The sequence below is a fragment of the Geotrypetes seraphini genome, chromosome 2 (genome assembly GCF_902459505.1).
Source record: "Geotrypetes seraphini chromosome 2, aGeoSer1.1, whole genome shotgun sequence".
NCBI classification, from domain to species: domain Eukaryota; kingdom Metazoa; phylum Chordata; class Amphibia; order Gymnophiona; family Dermophiidae; genus Geotrypetes; species Geotrypetes seraphini.
Window position 1 is genome coordinate 335,433,735 of NC_047085.1, and position 14,204 is coordinate 335,447,938.

Sequence of the window (14,204 nt, forward strand, 5' to 3'; positions counted from 1 at the left end):
TCCTTACAATATATCAGATTTGAAATATATATCCTGCTAGAGACATAACTGAGGACTGCAAAGCTTAACAGTATTCCTGTCATGTGTGACTACAGTATTCTGTTAGCATGATATTTCTGTGTAGCATTCTGTAATAATTTGGCTTGTTCAGTTTTCTTGATAGTAGAGGGGATATATGTGAAGGGGAGGGGAGACAGGGGTTTTGTTGGTCCTTGCTCTGAATATTTATATTTATAAAATGACAATTGTATAGAATATTGTTTCTTTTTATACTTTATTAAAATACGTTCAATATAAAATCATAACTGAGGCTTGTGCAGATGGGATCAGATGGTTTGTGGGGACCGAGCTTGCGGAGACGGGGCGGAAATGTGGTTTTTTATTTCGGTCTTAGTAGTTTGCCGGTCCACAAAATAATTCTTTTATTTCTGCCGGTCCACGGGTGTAAAAAGGTTGAAGAACACTGATCTAGCAGTCCAACTGATTCTTTTCTTGGGTTCTTAATTCTAATTGCCTAAAAAAAAAGTTTTTACTGTGTATTTTTGCCTCCAATACAATCTTCTTCTTTTCAAGGTCTCTTTGCCTTCCTTATCAGCCCCTTACATTTGACTTGATTCCTATTATTTTCAGTCTGATCCTCCTTTCTGGAGGATTTTCTTTTTGCTTTAATAGCTTACTTCACTTTGCTTGTTAACCACAAATTTGGTTTGCCATTTGGTCTTCTTTCCTTTTTTTAATACATGGGATATCTAATTTGGGCTTCCAGGATGGTGTTTTTAAATAATATCCATGTCAGATATAAATTTTGGAACTTTGCAGCTGCTTCTCTGTATTAAACATTGTATATAACAGGGATGATTAATGGTGTTGTTTAGACATGTCTATGTTATATGTGGTAATCGCAGGGAAAGAAGATTTTATGTCTGTGATATGGAAACTGCATAGTTATATGCGGTATATACATTTTTTAATAAATAAATATAGTTAGGTGGGCACCTGCAGATGTTTGTAAAAAGAATTCCGTAAGCCATATTTTTAAAAGTCTATTACTAATTTCCATAGTGCTACTAGACATATGCTGTACACCAGTGTATCGCAATCTTGTTTGCATCAGTGGATTCCAGGTGTGCTCCAAGATGCCGGCGAGGAGGAGAGGTACCGTCACCAGCTGAAAGCTTACAGCAGGGCTGCCCAAGTCCAGTCCTCGAGATCTACTGGCAGGCCAGGTTTTCAGGATATCCACAATGAATATGCATGAGAGAGATTTGCCTGCACTGCCTTCTGGGTATGCAAATCTCTCTCATGCATGTTCAATGTGGATATTCTGAAAACCTGGCCTGCCAGTAGATCTCGAGGACCGGACTTGGGCAGCCCTGGCTTACAGGATGTGCCTTTCAGACGAGAGGCATGTCCTATTGTCAGTCAACCAGTGCCAGAGCCTCTGCCCCTTCCTTCTCTCCTTCTGCAGCACCCCCTCCCCACCGGTGGTAATAGGAGGCTCAGGGCCGCGGCTAGAGGACATCCGTGCATTTCTGGGTGCCCTCCAGCTGCAGCCCTAAGATTAGTGTGCCAGCAGCTTAAAAAGTTTGCAACACACTGCTGTGCACAATCACTTGAAAGACAGCCGCTGTTTGATATCTTACAATCTAGTCAAAATAGACAAGACAAATAAGAAATTGCAATGTTACATTTATTATTCAAGGACAAGCAGGCAGCCTATTCTCAACATATGGGTGATGTCATCCATGGAGCCCGGATGCAGACAGCCTCGCAAACAGACTTGCTTGTAGAAACTTAGAAGTTTCGAGTCAGCCGCACTTCTAAAACCTGTCCCAGGGTCCTACAATTCTGTTTTTTTATCCAAGTCCTTAAATTCTTTGGTACAGCTTCCAGCAATTGTTCCTTAACAATTTATGTGAACAAGGCTGTAGCATCATTTAATACCGGCTGTAGCCATTTCTCAGCGAGTTTAGCTATACGCTGCAGTAATGCCTTAGATCTTTCGGCATGTAACAACAGCGAAGCCCTAAATTTCTGCCGATAATGTTCCGTGGTGAACCCTAAATAATCCAGTATGTGGGCCTTCACTGTAGGGTAACTACTGGCGTGTTCGGGACCTAGAGTCTGGAAGGCTGCTAGTGTCTCCCCGGCCAAACAGGGCAATAGTCTAAACACCCATTGCTCCGGAGGCCACCCGGCAGCTACGGCAATCCGCTCAAAAGAGCTCGGAAAGTCATCGGGCGCGTCTCCAGGTTCTATCTTACATAAATTTACATGCGTAAGATTATTCAATCCTACCAGAGCTGGAACTGGGATACTTTGCAATGATTGTCCTCCAGACTGCATAGTGGTCTATTGCAGGATCTGGGTGAAAACTTGCGCTTGGTCTTTCATGGACACCATTAACTCTCTATGCTGCCTCATCTTGACCTCCTGGTTAGCCTGCCATCGCTCCTCACTGGACTGGAATAGGGCTTTGAGGTCGTTGCACTGCCTTTGGCATTCCCCTACTAACGCTGCCAACATCTGGGCCTGCTCCATGATGTCGACCCCCCAAAAAAAAACAACAAGAAAAAAGGAACCCAAGTGTGGCCGCACAAACAGAGTAAGTCCCCTTTTAGCCTCCCCAGTCTCCAGTCCTCCCCAACCAGCACTACCTTATCCTCACCAGCTACCCCTAGGTACTCTTACCAGAGGCACTGATGAGTCTGCGACTTCGTGCTGATTGGATGCACCGCCCGTGCTATCACCTGTCCAGAGTTGGGGTCTGGCTGGATACACTGGTCCCTCTGGATCTTGGCTCCTTCCTGATCCACTTGCAAACGGGAACTGTGCTCCTTGCTACACTCCTCCAACAGATATGCTGTGGCGTTCTCGCTGGAACTCCTCCTTCTGGTCCTGGAACAACTTGACTACACCTCCGGATAGGTCACAGGTATGTTTGCAAGAGATACCAACAAAACAAAATGTCCAGACAGATCAGAAACTAAAGAGCTTCAATAGTTCAATTAGGGAGAAAATGTCTCTCTCTGCACCAGTCCAAAATCCAAAAAAAACCTATATATATATATATATAATTAAAAAAAAAAAATATATATATATATATATATTTTTTTTTTTTTTAATTGCAGTTCCTTGTGTCTCCTGCAGGAGGTGCTAGATCCCACTCCTGATACCACAACTTGTAACCCCACTGTGGTCCGACCGGGACTCCACAGCGCTCCAAGTGGTTACTCTAGAAAAGAACACTAGCGTGTGACCCGGACTGAAGTCAGCCTGCAGGACTGAACTGACACACTCAGGAACACAAATCAAAATCACACAAAAAGGAGTTTGACTGAAAGTATTTCTTCTTTACTCATCCAAGACATAAAGGTCAATACCCCATATACAAGGATGAAAATGGCAGAAGGCAAACACTCCAGCAAAACAAAATGCAAAATTGGAAACAAAATAAAACAGTTCAAAAATAAAGTCCAAACTGCAGCTGAGGCTTAGCTCTCCTCAGTGCTAGTACTTCCTGCTCCCAAACAGGATTGTCCAATAGGCCAAAAATAAAGTTCTTTGCAACAGTTCTCACACTTGATAGTCCTTAACAGAACAAAGCCTCCGGCAGCAAATATGGTACTGCCGGGGAAAAGGAGAGTGCCTTAGGTTTTGATAATAAAAAAAAACCACTAGTGATGGCTTTCACAAATTCTCTCCCAGGGTGACAGCAAAACCTCTCCCCAGAGACACTTCCAGCTTTACAGAAAAACCAAAAGATTCTGAGCTCAAATAACTAGCTCTAAAGTTCCACAGTTTCCAAAGGCAAACAGTTTCTTGAAAAACAAAACTTACTGTTTGCAGCTAGTAATCAAGCCAACCTCCATGTCCTCAGGTAAGTTTCCACCAACTTCAGGAAAGCTTTCTTGGACTTCCATCGGTAATTCCACATCCAGCAAAGATAGTTCCTTGGCTTGTCCAGTTTTCCTCTATTTCCATAGGTGTAGGCCTATTGCACCTGCTTGAAACCCAGGGAGATCCTCAGGGAGAACCAGCTTAAACCTTCTCCCTAGCCGGCTGCCTGTCTGTTCTCCACTGTGGGTTTTTGTATCCTAGGGGCACGCCCATAAACTAGCTGTGTCAGCAGGACTCAAAGTGGCTCTTGGGCTCCTCCGTGGTGACCTGAATACTGAATCACCTAACTCCCTTCTGAAAGATCAGGCTCCCTCTGGTGGTTAACAGGTAAATTGACAGGTTCAGGAACTGAAGGAACTTACCCAACTCCATTCCTAGCTTTCTTTTGTACTCTGCCTTCAGACCTGACCGGAACCTTGGCGGGTACGATGCCTGAATGGTCACACCACCCAGCACAGGGCGAGTCTACCTCAGTTCTCAGTTTTTTCATGAACCGAGAAGTCTGTACTTTGACACTCTGCGTTGAACTTTGTTCGCTTCGTACCTTCTCTCACCGCGGTTTGTGTTCTTTTTAGTCACGAATAGCTGTTTTACTTTCTTTATTTTCCTTTAAAAAAAAAAAAGACTTATTTTAACTTTTTCTTCATTGACTGACTAGCGGGCCAGGCTGCGCGGCCTTTGACTTCGCAGCGGCTATCTTCCCTCCTCTGTCCTGGCCAGTCAAGAAGTGTAGCTAGTGCCAGCGTGCGATTTCTCTCACGGACCCACACCGTTTGTGCCTCAAGTGCCTTGGGCCTGACCATAATCCGAAGTTGTGAGAGCGCTGTGCTACTCTTCAACCTCGAACCCTTAAATGTCGAGTTTAGTGAGAAACTCTTCAGGATGGACTCTTCAGTGAAAACCTCAAGTGCTGCCTCGGTCCCACCTTTCAGCGAAGGTCCTCCTGCTTCCACAACTCCAACCTCGAGCCTCATCAGACCTCGTTTGGATCATCTATAGCCTCGAGTACACCTGCTTTATCTTCCCCTGAGCTCTCCTCAGGTCAGATACCTAAGCAAAATGTTCCTGCGGTGGTCCTCAAGCTTTCCAAGACCTCCAAGTCCAAGCACATCTCCACTGCCACCTTGGAGCCTTTAGCCTCAGCAAGTGGTCCAGTTTCAGATGTGGATCCACCTTTGCAGGCTTCTCTCCAGACCATGTTGGAGCAGCAATTTGTTCAGTTATTGAGCAAATATGGTTCTGCCTCAGTGCTGCCTCCTGTAATCCAGCCTGGGCAATCAGCAGTCTCCCGCGAGGTTGAGTCCCTTACTGTGCCTCGACCTGAAGCTTCACACTCTAAGCAAGGAGAAGAGTGTCTGGTCTGGCATCTACACACTATGCAAGGAGTAGATTTTTTGTGAGTGTCTCGACAGGAATTCTCACACTCCATAAAAGGAGCAGAGTCTTTGGGATTGCTTCGATATTCCCTGATCCAATCCACTGTTTTTCGATCTACAGCTTCTAGCCATATCCATTCACCAGCAGCATTGCCTGTTTCCATACATAGGGCAAAGTCTCCTCGATCTTCGAAACCTGCTTCCAGACACCACTCTCGTTGCCCATCGAGACATCCATCAAGGCGCAGATCTTCTTCTAAAGAGCAGCTTTCTACGTCTAGGCCTCATTCCAGACCTTCCAGATCTTCGAGACCTCCAACTCTTCGCTCGAGGTTACCGCTATCCGACCCTGAGGAATCAGCTACTATCCATTGCCTCCTCCAAGTCTCCATAGTCTTTGGATTGCCACTTCTCCAGAGAGGCTTCACCTTCGTTCTCGAGGTCATCGAGTCCCTCACGAGGCAGAGCCTTGGCGGATTAGCTGTCTTTCTCTTCCTTCCTTCGTCAGATGGCTGATGACCTGGAAATTCAGTTAGATGCTGGTTCTAAATACTCTAAGGAGTATCTCGAGGTCATGCATCTACCTCATCCTTCTGCAGAGTCACTTAAGCTTCCTCTTAACAAGCTTTTGTCTCAAACTTTCAAACGTTGTCTGGAGACTCCTTATGCTGTTCCAGGCAAATTGGGCTCGAGGTATAGAAGTCTGCATTGCTGAGAATTCACAGTTTGAGAATTCACAGTTATCTCACCAATCCCTCCTTGTGGAGTACTCTTTGAAAAGAATCCATCCTTCCAGTGTCTATGCTACAGTTCCTCCTGGAAGGGAGGGTAAGACCATGGACAAGTTTGGACGCCGTCTATATCAAAATGCTATGATGTCCTCCAAACTCCTCAATTACAATTTTGTCTTTGTTACTTATCTCAAGTTCCATATTGATCTTTATCCAGGTTTTCTGAAGAACCTGAATCAACATAGACATTTCGAGTTCCAAAAAGTCACTGCTACTCTGTCACAACTCAGATTGCATCTTCTCCACTCATCTTATGATGCCATTGAGCTGTTGGCTAGGGCCACTGCTTTCTCTGTAGCAATGCGCCGCTTGGCTTGGCTTCGCACCATTGACATGGATCCTAATCTTCAGGACTGTCTGGCTAACATTTCTTGTCAGGGCAATGACTTCTTTGATGAATCCATAGAAGTTGTCTGAATATGAAAAATCTTTTGCTTCCATTGTTAGACCAAAGCCAAAGTCAGCTCCTGCAAAACCTTTACGCCCTACTCCAGTTTTCCAGAGGCGTTAAACTCCAAGGGCGGCTCCTTACACTCGAGCACCTTCTAAGAAACATCAGCAATAGAAGCAACAGAAACCTCAGCCTTCTGCTGCACCTTAGGCTTCGCATCCTTTTTGACTGTCTAAAACATAGCATAACCTCTATCATTCTACCTCTGTCCTTCCTTCCCCCCATAGGAGGTTGTCTCCATCATTTTTACCACCGATGGAGACCATTACATCCGACCTCTGGGTGCTGTCAATAATCAGGGAAGGATACTCTCTTCATTTTACTCAGGTTCCACTCAGGTTCCTTCCAATCTATCCCAGACCGCCCTTCTTCAGGAAGCTCAAGTTCTGCTTCATCTCCATGCCATCGAGGAAGTTCCTTTGGAACAGCAGAGCAGGGGGTTTTACTCCCGTTACTTCCTTGTTCCGAAGAAGACAGGCGATCTGAGACCCATTTTGGATCTCAGGGCTCTCAATAAATTTTTAGTCAAAGAAAAATTTTGCATGTTGTATCTGGCGTCCCTTTACCTCCTTATAGATCAGAATGATTGATTATGTTCTCTGGATCTCAAGGAGGCTTATACTCACATCCCCATTTATCCGACCTCCCGTCAGTATCTCAGATTTCGGGTGGGGAATCTGCATTATCAATATAGAGTGCTACCCTTTGGCCTGGCTTCATCTCCCAGAGTGTTCACCAAGTGCCTGGTGGTAGTAGCAGCAGCTCTAAGGAACCTTGGTCTTCAGGTGTTCCCCTACCTAGACGACTAGCTCATCAAAGATTCAACATCTCAGGGGGTTATTGTAGCTCCTCAACTTTTTGTCTCCTTCGATCCAAACAAGTTGGGACATCCCATCTCTAAGCGTACCATCTCCAACTGGATGGCTGCTTGTATCTCTTTCTGCTATGCCCAGGCTGGACTGCATCTACAGAGTCGAGTCACAGCCCACAAAGTCAGAGCCATGGCAGCTTCAGTAGCTTTCCTCAGATCTACACCTATTGAGGAAATTTGCAAAGCTGCTACCTGGTCTTCGGTTCATACTTTCACCTCTCACTATTGTTTGGATGTTTTCTCCAGACGGGATGGCTATTTTGGCCAGAGAGTATTACAAAATTTATTCTCATAAATTGCCAATGCTCCCACCATCCCATTCTGGTTAGCTTGGAGGTCACCCATATGTTGAGAATAGGCTGCCTGCTTGTCCTGGGATAAAGCACAGTTACTTACCGTAATAGTTATCCAGGGACAGCAGGCAGCTATTCTCACAACCCACCCATCTCCCCTGGTTGGCTTCTCTGCTAGCTATCTGAACTGAGGAGATTTGCCCTGTCCTGGGCGAGAAGGCACTCGTACATGCGCGGTGCGGCTGACTCAAAACTTCTACGTTTCTACAAGCAAGATTGCTTGCGAGGCTGTCCGCATCCGGGCTCCGTCGATGACGTCACCCATATGTTAAGAATAGCTGCCTGCTGTCCCTGGATAACAACTGTTACGGTAAGTAACTGTGCTTTATGGGAATGATTCAAAACCTGGAATTCAAATACAGCATGTGTAGCTTTGTGACTTCTCTCCAGGACAAAAGAATTTGCCAGAGCCTCAATGGCAGCATTATTAGATTCAAAACATGCAGCAACTGGTGTTGAGAGCCTCTTTTCATTGATCTAGCAAAATCTTTGGGTTTGTTCATGTAGGTCTGTATGTGTCTTTCAAGTGAATATATATCAAGCCAGGCAGAAAAGGGCCATTTTAAATAGAACCTCAGGGTCCATCTGGTTTGGACTACTCACTTTTTTTATGCTGTGGATCTCAGTTGATCTCAGAATTTGTCTTTAAAATTTAAAGAAAAAGATTGTACTTAAAACTTACTTATTTTAAAAGAAAAGTCAATGAATCCAGAAAGCTGCACTTAAAAATTCAAGTCCCAGGGGTGGCAAAGAGACGTTCAAAGAAATACTCTAGGCAGGTGCAGTGTTTCTCAACACATTGTATGGGTACCCCTGGGGGTGCGCGGGCCACTTGTTGGGGGTATGCAGCATTGCCACCACAGAGAATATTCCCTGCCTGCCCACCCATTCGTTGAAGCCGTGCTGTCGCCACCCCACCTGCTGAAGCCGCTGCCGGGAAACTCTGCCCACACCCCCTCTCCTCCCTCCCAAAGCCGACCCACAAGGCTTCCCTCCAGTTTCAGAGCTGACGTCAGAGGAAAGCCTTCTGGGTCAGCAGGGGGGGGGGAGGTTCCCAGTTACCCTCTTGCCGCACTCCTTCAGCCTTCAACGGCTTGTTGGGGGGATGCGCAGCCAGCAGCAGTTCACACGTTGCACATAGCTGTCCCGGAAACCTTCTCTCCGATATCGGAGCTGACGTCAGAGGGAAGGCTTGTGAGTCAGCTACGTGCAGCAGATATTGCAGAAACTTGAGAAGACAACTCAAAGGCATTGTATACAGATTGGACCATATGCTGCCTGAGCTAAGTGAGAGTATTAAACATGTACTGAAATTCTGACTTCCTGTGAGATGGGAGATAGTTTGGCATTTGTTTTACCAAATTTTTAGGATTACAAGTAAAATTAAAATTGTAATTGATGACTATTAGCCAGCATGGAATTCTGGTAAAGACGCCTACCAAATCTGTCCATCGTTCGGCCTTCATGGCCTGGAGGAACTGTGGCATAGACTTTAGAAGGAGCAAATTTTTTGAGAGTGGATTCAATCATGAGAGATTGATATGAAAGTTGAGGCTTATCAAAACCAGGAATAGGAATGATTTTGTAAGACAAACGTGAATAGGGATGGAGGAGTAATAGACCCTGATCGATTTTCAGAGGGTTTGTGTTCATGAGGAGCTAGCTAAAATAAAGGTAGACAAAGCGATGGGGCCAGATGGTGTACATCCTAGGGTGCTGAAGGAAATTAGGGAAGTTCTGGTAGCTCCGCTGAGTAACTTTTTCAACGAGTCTCTAAGAGTCAGGAGTGGTACTGGAGGACTGGAGAAGGGCGGATGTGGTCCCTTTCCACAAAAGTAAGGATTTAGAACAATTGCTTTTGCTTACTGACACTTATGGGGAATTTAAGAGACATCTAAAAACATATCTGTTTTTGAAGTATTTAGGCAGCTAATTTGTAAAAATTTTATTATGCACTATTTTGATCATTTTAGGGTTTCTAATTATTGGCTTTTAACTTTTTTAGTTCTATTCAACTTTTTATTATTATTTTTTTAACTATTGTAAAACTGCATAGAACTTTACGGCCTTGCGGTATATAAACTGATTATTATTGTTAAGGAAGAAGTAGGGAATTGCAGGCCGGTAAGTTTGACTTCTGTAGTAAGCAAATTAAAGGAAACACTTTTAAAACAGAGAATGGTCAAGTTTCTGGAATGTGGCTTACAGGACCGGAGGCAAAATGGATTTACTAGAGGTAGGTCTTGTCAGACAAATCTGATCAATTTCTTTGACTTGGTGACCAGAGAATTAGATAAAGGATGTGCGCTAGATGTTGTGTATTTAGATTTTAGCAAAGTTTTGATAGTGTTCCACATAGACGTCTAATAAATAAACTTGAGTGCCCTCGGGATGGGTCAAGAACTGGTTGAGAGGAAGGTGACAGAGGGTAGTGATCAATGGAGATCGCTCTGAGGAAAGGGATGTTACCAGTTGTGTTCCTCAAGGTTCTGTTCTTGGACCTGTTCTTTTTAACATTTTTATAAACAATATTGCTGAAGGGTTGCTCGAATTAGATTTGCTTCTTTGCGGATGATACGAAAATCTGCAATAGAGTAAACATAAGGCGTATGGGGACAGACTTAAAGATCTCAATCTGTATACTTTGGAGGAAAGGCGGGAGAGGGAAAATATGATAGAGAGATGTTTAAATGCCTACTTAATATAAATGCACATGAGTCGAGTCTCTTTCATTTGAAAGGAAATACTGCAATGAGAGGGCATAGGATGAAGTTAAGAGGTGATAGGCTCTGGAATAATCTGAAGAAATATTTTTTTATAGAAAGGGCGGTAGATGCGTGGAACAGTCTCCTGGAAGAGGTGGTGGAAACAGACACTTTCTGATTTCAAGAAAGCCTTGGATAGGCACGTGGGATCTCTTAGAGGAAGAGATAATAGTTACTGCAGATGGGCTGACTAGATGGGCCATTTGGCCTTTTATCTGCCATCATGTTTCTATAATTGGAACATCTTAATTGTTTACTTTTTAAAAAATTCATAACTATATATTCTAGATTACATAAACCCAAGTCATTTCCCCTGATTTGAGAAGTAACCATTTTTTTGAAAACTGCAATTTGTTGCACATTTATATCCTTTCAAGTGTGCTGTACAAATATTGAATACTGATATAGTATACTTTCTACTTTGACATATTTTTCATTAATTTTAGATTTTTATTTAGATGTTTTTCTATTTGACATTACATATTCTGTGGATTAAAAAGAATTACAGAAATTGAACTTTTTATTAATTTTATTTTTGTTTATTTTACTTTTATACACCACTTATAGCCTAAGCAGTTTGCATTCAGATACTCAAGTGTTTTTCCCTATCTGTCCCGATGGGCTCACAATCTAACTAACTGATCAAATCCCTTATACAGTATTTTCATGTTACACTGTTGAAATGTAAGGGAGTGTTCTACAGAGCTTCAAAGCTGTTCAATTAGCATTTGATATATCTAAATAAAATATCATAGATAATTGTTTGAAAAAGCTATTTTCTTTCCAAGTCATGATAGTTTTTGTAAGTTTTAATAGAAGAAAGGAACTAGTTTTCAGTTGTACAGACTTTTTTTTAACTGATGACAATTGTAGAATTTGTGGTGGGGAGTCTAGATCCTTTCTCAGTTGGAAGGCAAGATGGTCTGTTGAATTATTTCCTCTTTATAAGTAATGTTTGATAATTGACTTACCTTTAAAACCTGATGCAATAGATTCTTTACTCTTTTAGGTATTTTTTGACTTAATGCGAGAAATTCGTGCCCGAAAGATGGAAGATAGTAAAGAGAAGAACGGGAAGAAGAAACGAAAAAGCCTGGCTAAGAGAATCAGAGAAAGATGTTGCATTTTATAATTGTATCCAAGCTCTCCTCATTATCCATACCAGTAACCTTAATTTGCAAGCATGTCCTTTTGAAGACTCAAGTGACTGCAGTAAATTAAACATTATGGAAAATGTTCTGTGGCACTGAACGCATGAATTGGCGCTGCAGTGGGATTCATATTCCCAGAGAAAAATAAGATGACTTTACCTGGAAGCAAAATTCAACCTATTTCATGACCGCTTAGATCATCAGTGGTGCCCTGAATGTAACGTAGAAAGCTCCGAGATATGTAGCTGCTTTCAAACTGTCAAATGAGGATTATTATTGTGTGCAGTTTCTTGCAAAGCATAAATGTTAATACTAAGTTTCATCACTTGTTCTTATTCTGTTACTACCACCACTCTTCCAAAATTATGATAGTGAATATTCAAAACATAGTTCAACATAAATTAAGCTCTGTGCAGCTATGAATTGTAGCTCTGAACTATATGCAAATGAGAAAGGGGAACAGGAAATTAAATGTAGTCTTGTACATTTACATTTGAGAATCATTTATAAATGGATTACTGTCACCTGATAAATTAATCAGAATAATTTAATTAGGGAAAATTATAATTTTTTGCATAGAAATATTTGAATATGCCTTAATTTAGAAGCAAAACAAATTTGTAGTATTCAGTGTTAGATTGAAGTGTAGATTATTTGGAAGGTAGTACCGGTAAATATCCGTCTGCTCCTTGTCTGTCTCTTAAAAATGTGTGCCATATTCTCCGTCTTGATAAACAAGTCTGGAGGTCATCATCCTTTTTGCCTATGAAGTTAGTCAGCTGATATGCTAGCTGAAAGAAAAGTTCATGAGCCACCATCTAGATAATAGAGATAACTGAAGTTCTAGATTTAGTGTATTGTACAGTTTACATTGCAAAAAAAAGTTTTCCTTTTACTTGCTGACACTTTGAAATGTCCCTTCTGGAAATGGTCTGTATGTGTGGTATTTTTATGCTTAAATGTTTATTGGACTGGGGAGAGTCTATCAAAGTCCTGGTATCTAGAAAGTTATATTGTCATTTTTTTTTTTTTTTTGCATCTCTCTTACTAGGAATTGTTTGGGAGCAGGATGGGTAAAGCTACTGGTACAATTTTGTTGCGTTTGGTTTAGTGTGTAATACAGTTGTGTGAGTATGCTTCAGCTCCTGTTTTTCTTTTCAAATATGTGGAACAAATCAGTTCTTTGCAACACAGAATGTAAGTGGTTTTCTAATTTGCATATGGAATCTCTGAACCTTCAGAGCTGACAATGTACTGCCTCATTTTATTTAGGGGTTTTTTTTTTTCCCCAGGCATGAACAGGTACTGGGTGCACTGTTAATAAAGAAATAAGCCAGATTCTTTCAGCACTTTTTATAAAGCCATAGCGGCGGCTGCTGCTTCGATAATCACTCCAACACTTATAGGGATTTAATGGGTATTGGACAGTTTGCCATGCAGCAGCCACTACAGCGGCTTTGTAAAAGGGGGGGGGGGGGTTAGTTCTTAGGGTAGGAGGGGAGATGCTTCAATTGTTCACCAGACTTCTTTTTATTTTTGTTAATGACTGAACATTTCAAATATTTGTTCATCCATGTATATTTACAACATGCAAACAAAATTACAAAGCTAAATACCATATAGCACTTAACAGTATGTTTATGTACATATAGTATTTTTTTTTCTGTATAAATGACTAACTAAAATTTTTACCATGTGCAGCATTATATGTGATTTTTTTTTTAATAGCAACTTATTTGGTTAAGTCAATTTGTTTCTCATTCTGTAATGAGTTTGTGTAACCAGGGTATCTAACCACTATGATTTTGACTTGCTTTTGAGACCCATTTGCTGGGTATTGAGGAGTTATGAAGCCTGCAGATAGTAACATCACATGTATAAGGCTGATGCCCCAACCCAGTTTTTATTTGCTATTTGAGCCACTTCAGAATAAATAAAACTTCCATTTTGTAGCTGTTATGTTTAGGTGTTTGACTCTTAGTATATCAATTAATGTGTCCACACTCACATCCTTTAATCAGGTATCTGTTTTTACAAGTCTTCCACTTCTATTTTACATGTAGCTGAAGCACATAAAGAACTAAATAGGGGCCATGCCATTGCAATATTCTGACGCACATTGGTACAAAAGGATATGTTAATCTTGTATCTTAAATGTATGAATAATACTGTTGTTCATCAAGCCTTTAATACTAAAAAAGACTCCATGTACAATACATATTTTTAATAACTCATAAATTCCAGAATTAGACCTTCATTTTATTCATATGTGGTTAGGCACATGAATTTCTTAAGTTTACATTAAAAATAGCCAAGTATCTACTATAATAAAACCCTATGCACTCATGTGCACTTCAAACTTCGTGATCCCTGCATCCGTGATCTGAAACTCCGTGCCAGTCCTACTGTGCATGTGGAGTTTTAAATGGCCACAGTGGACGCAAGGAGGCAGGGAACACATCGGCGACTCCTCCCTCCCACCCTCACTCACTCTAAGTCCCACGGGGTGTTAAAAATTGGCCCACCAGACAACAAACCGCTGCCAC

The 14,204-nt window shown here is 42.0% G+C and overlaps 1 protein-coding gene across 4 annotated transcripts in view; it reads left to right on the forward strand.

Annotated features, from left to right (window-relative positions):
• Positions 1–13,617, forward strand: part of RALA (RAS like proto-oncogene A) — a 77,519-nt gene extending 63,902 nt beyond the window's left edge. For all 4 annotated transcript variants that reach the window (XM_033930248.1, XM_033930250.1, XM_033930249.1 and 1 more), the window contains one exon: positions 11,517–13,617. In XM_033930248.1, the coding sequence (XP_033786139.1) occupies positions 11,517–11,639 (123 nt within the window). In that variant the 3' untranslated portion in view covers positions 11,640–13,617. The remainder of the gene's footprint in view (positions 1–11,516) is intronic.
• The last annotated feature ends 587 nt before the right edge of the window (positions 13,618–14,204 follow it).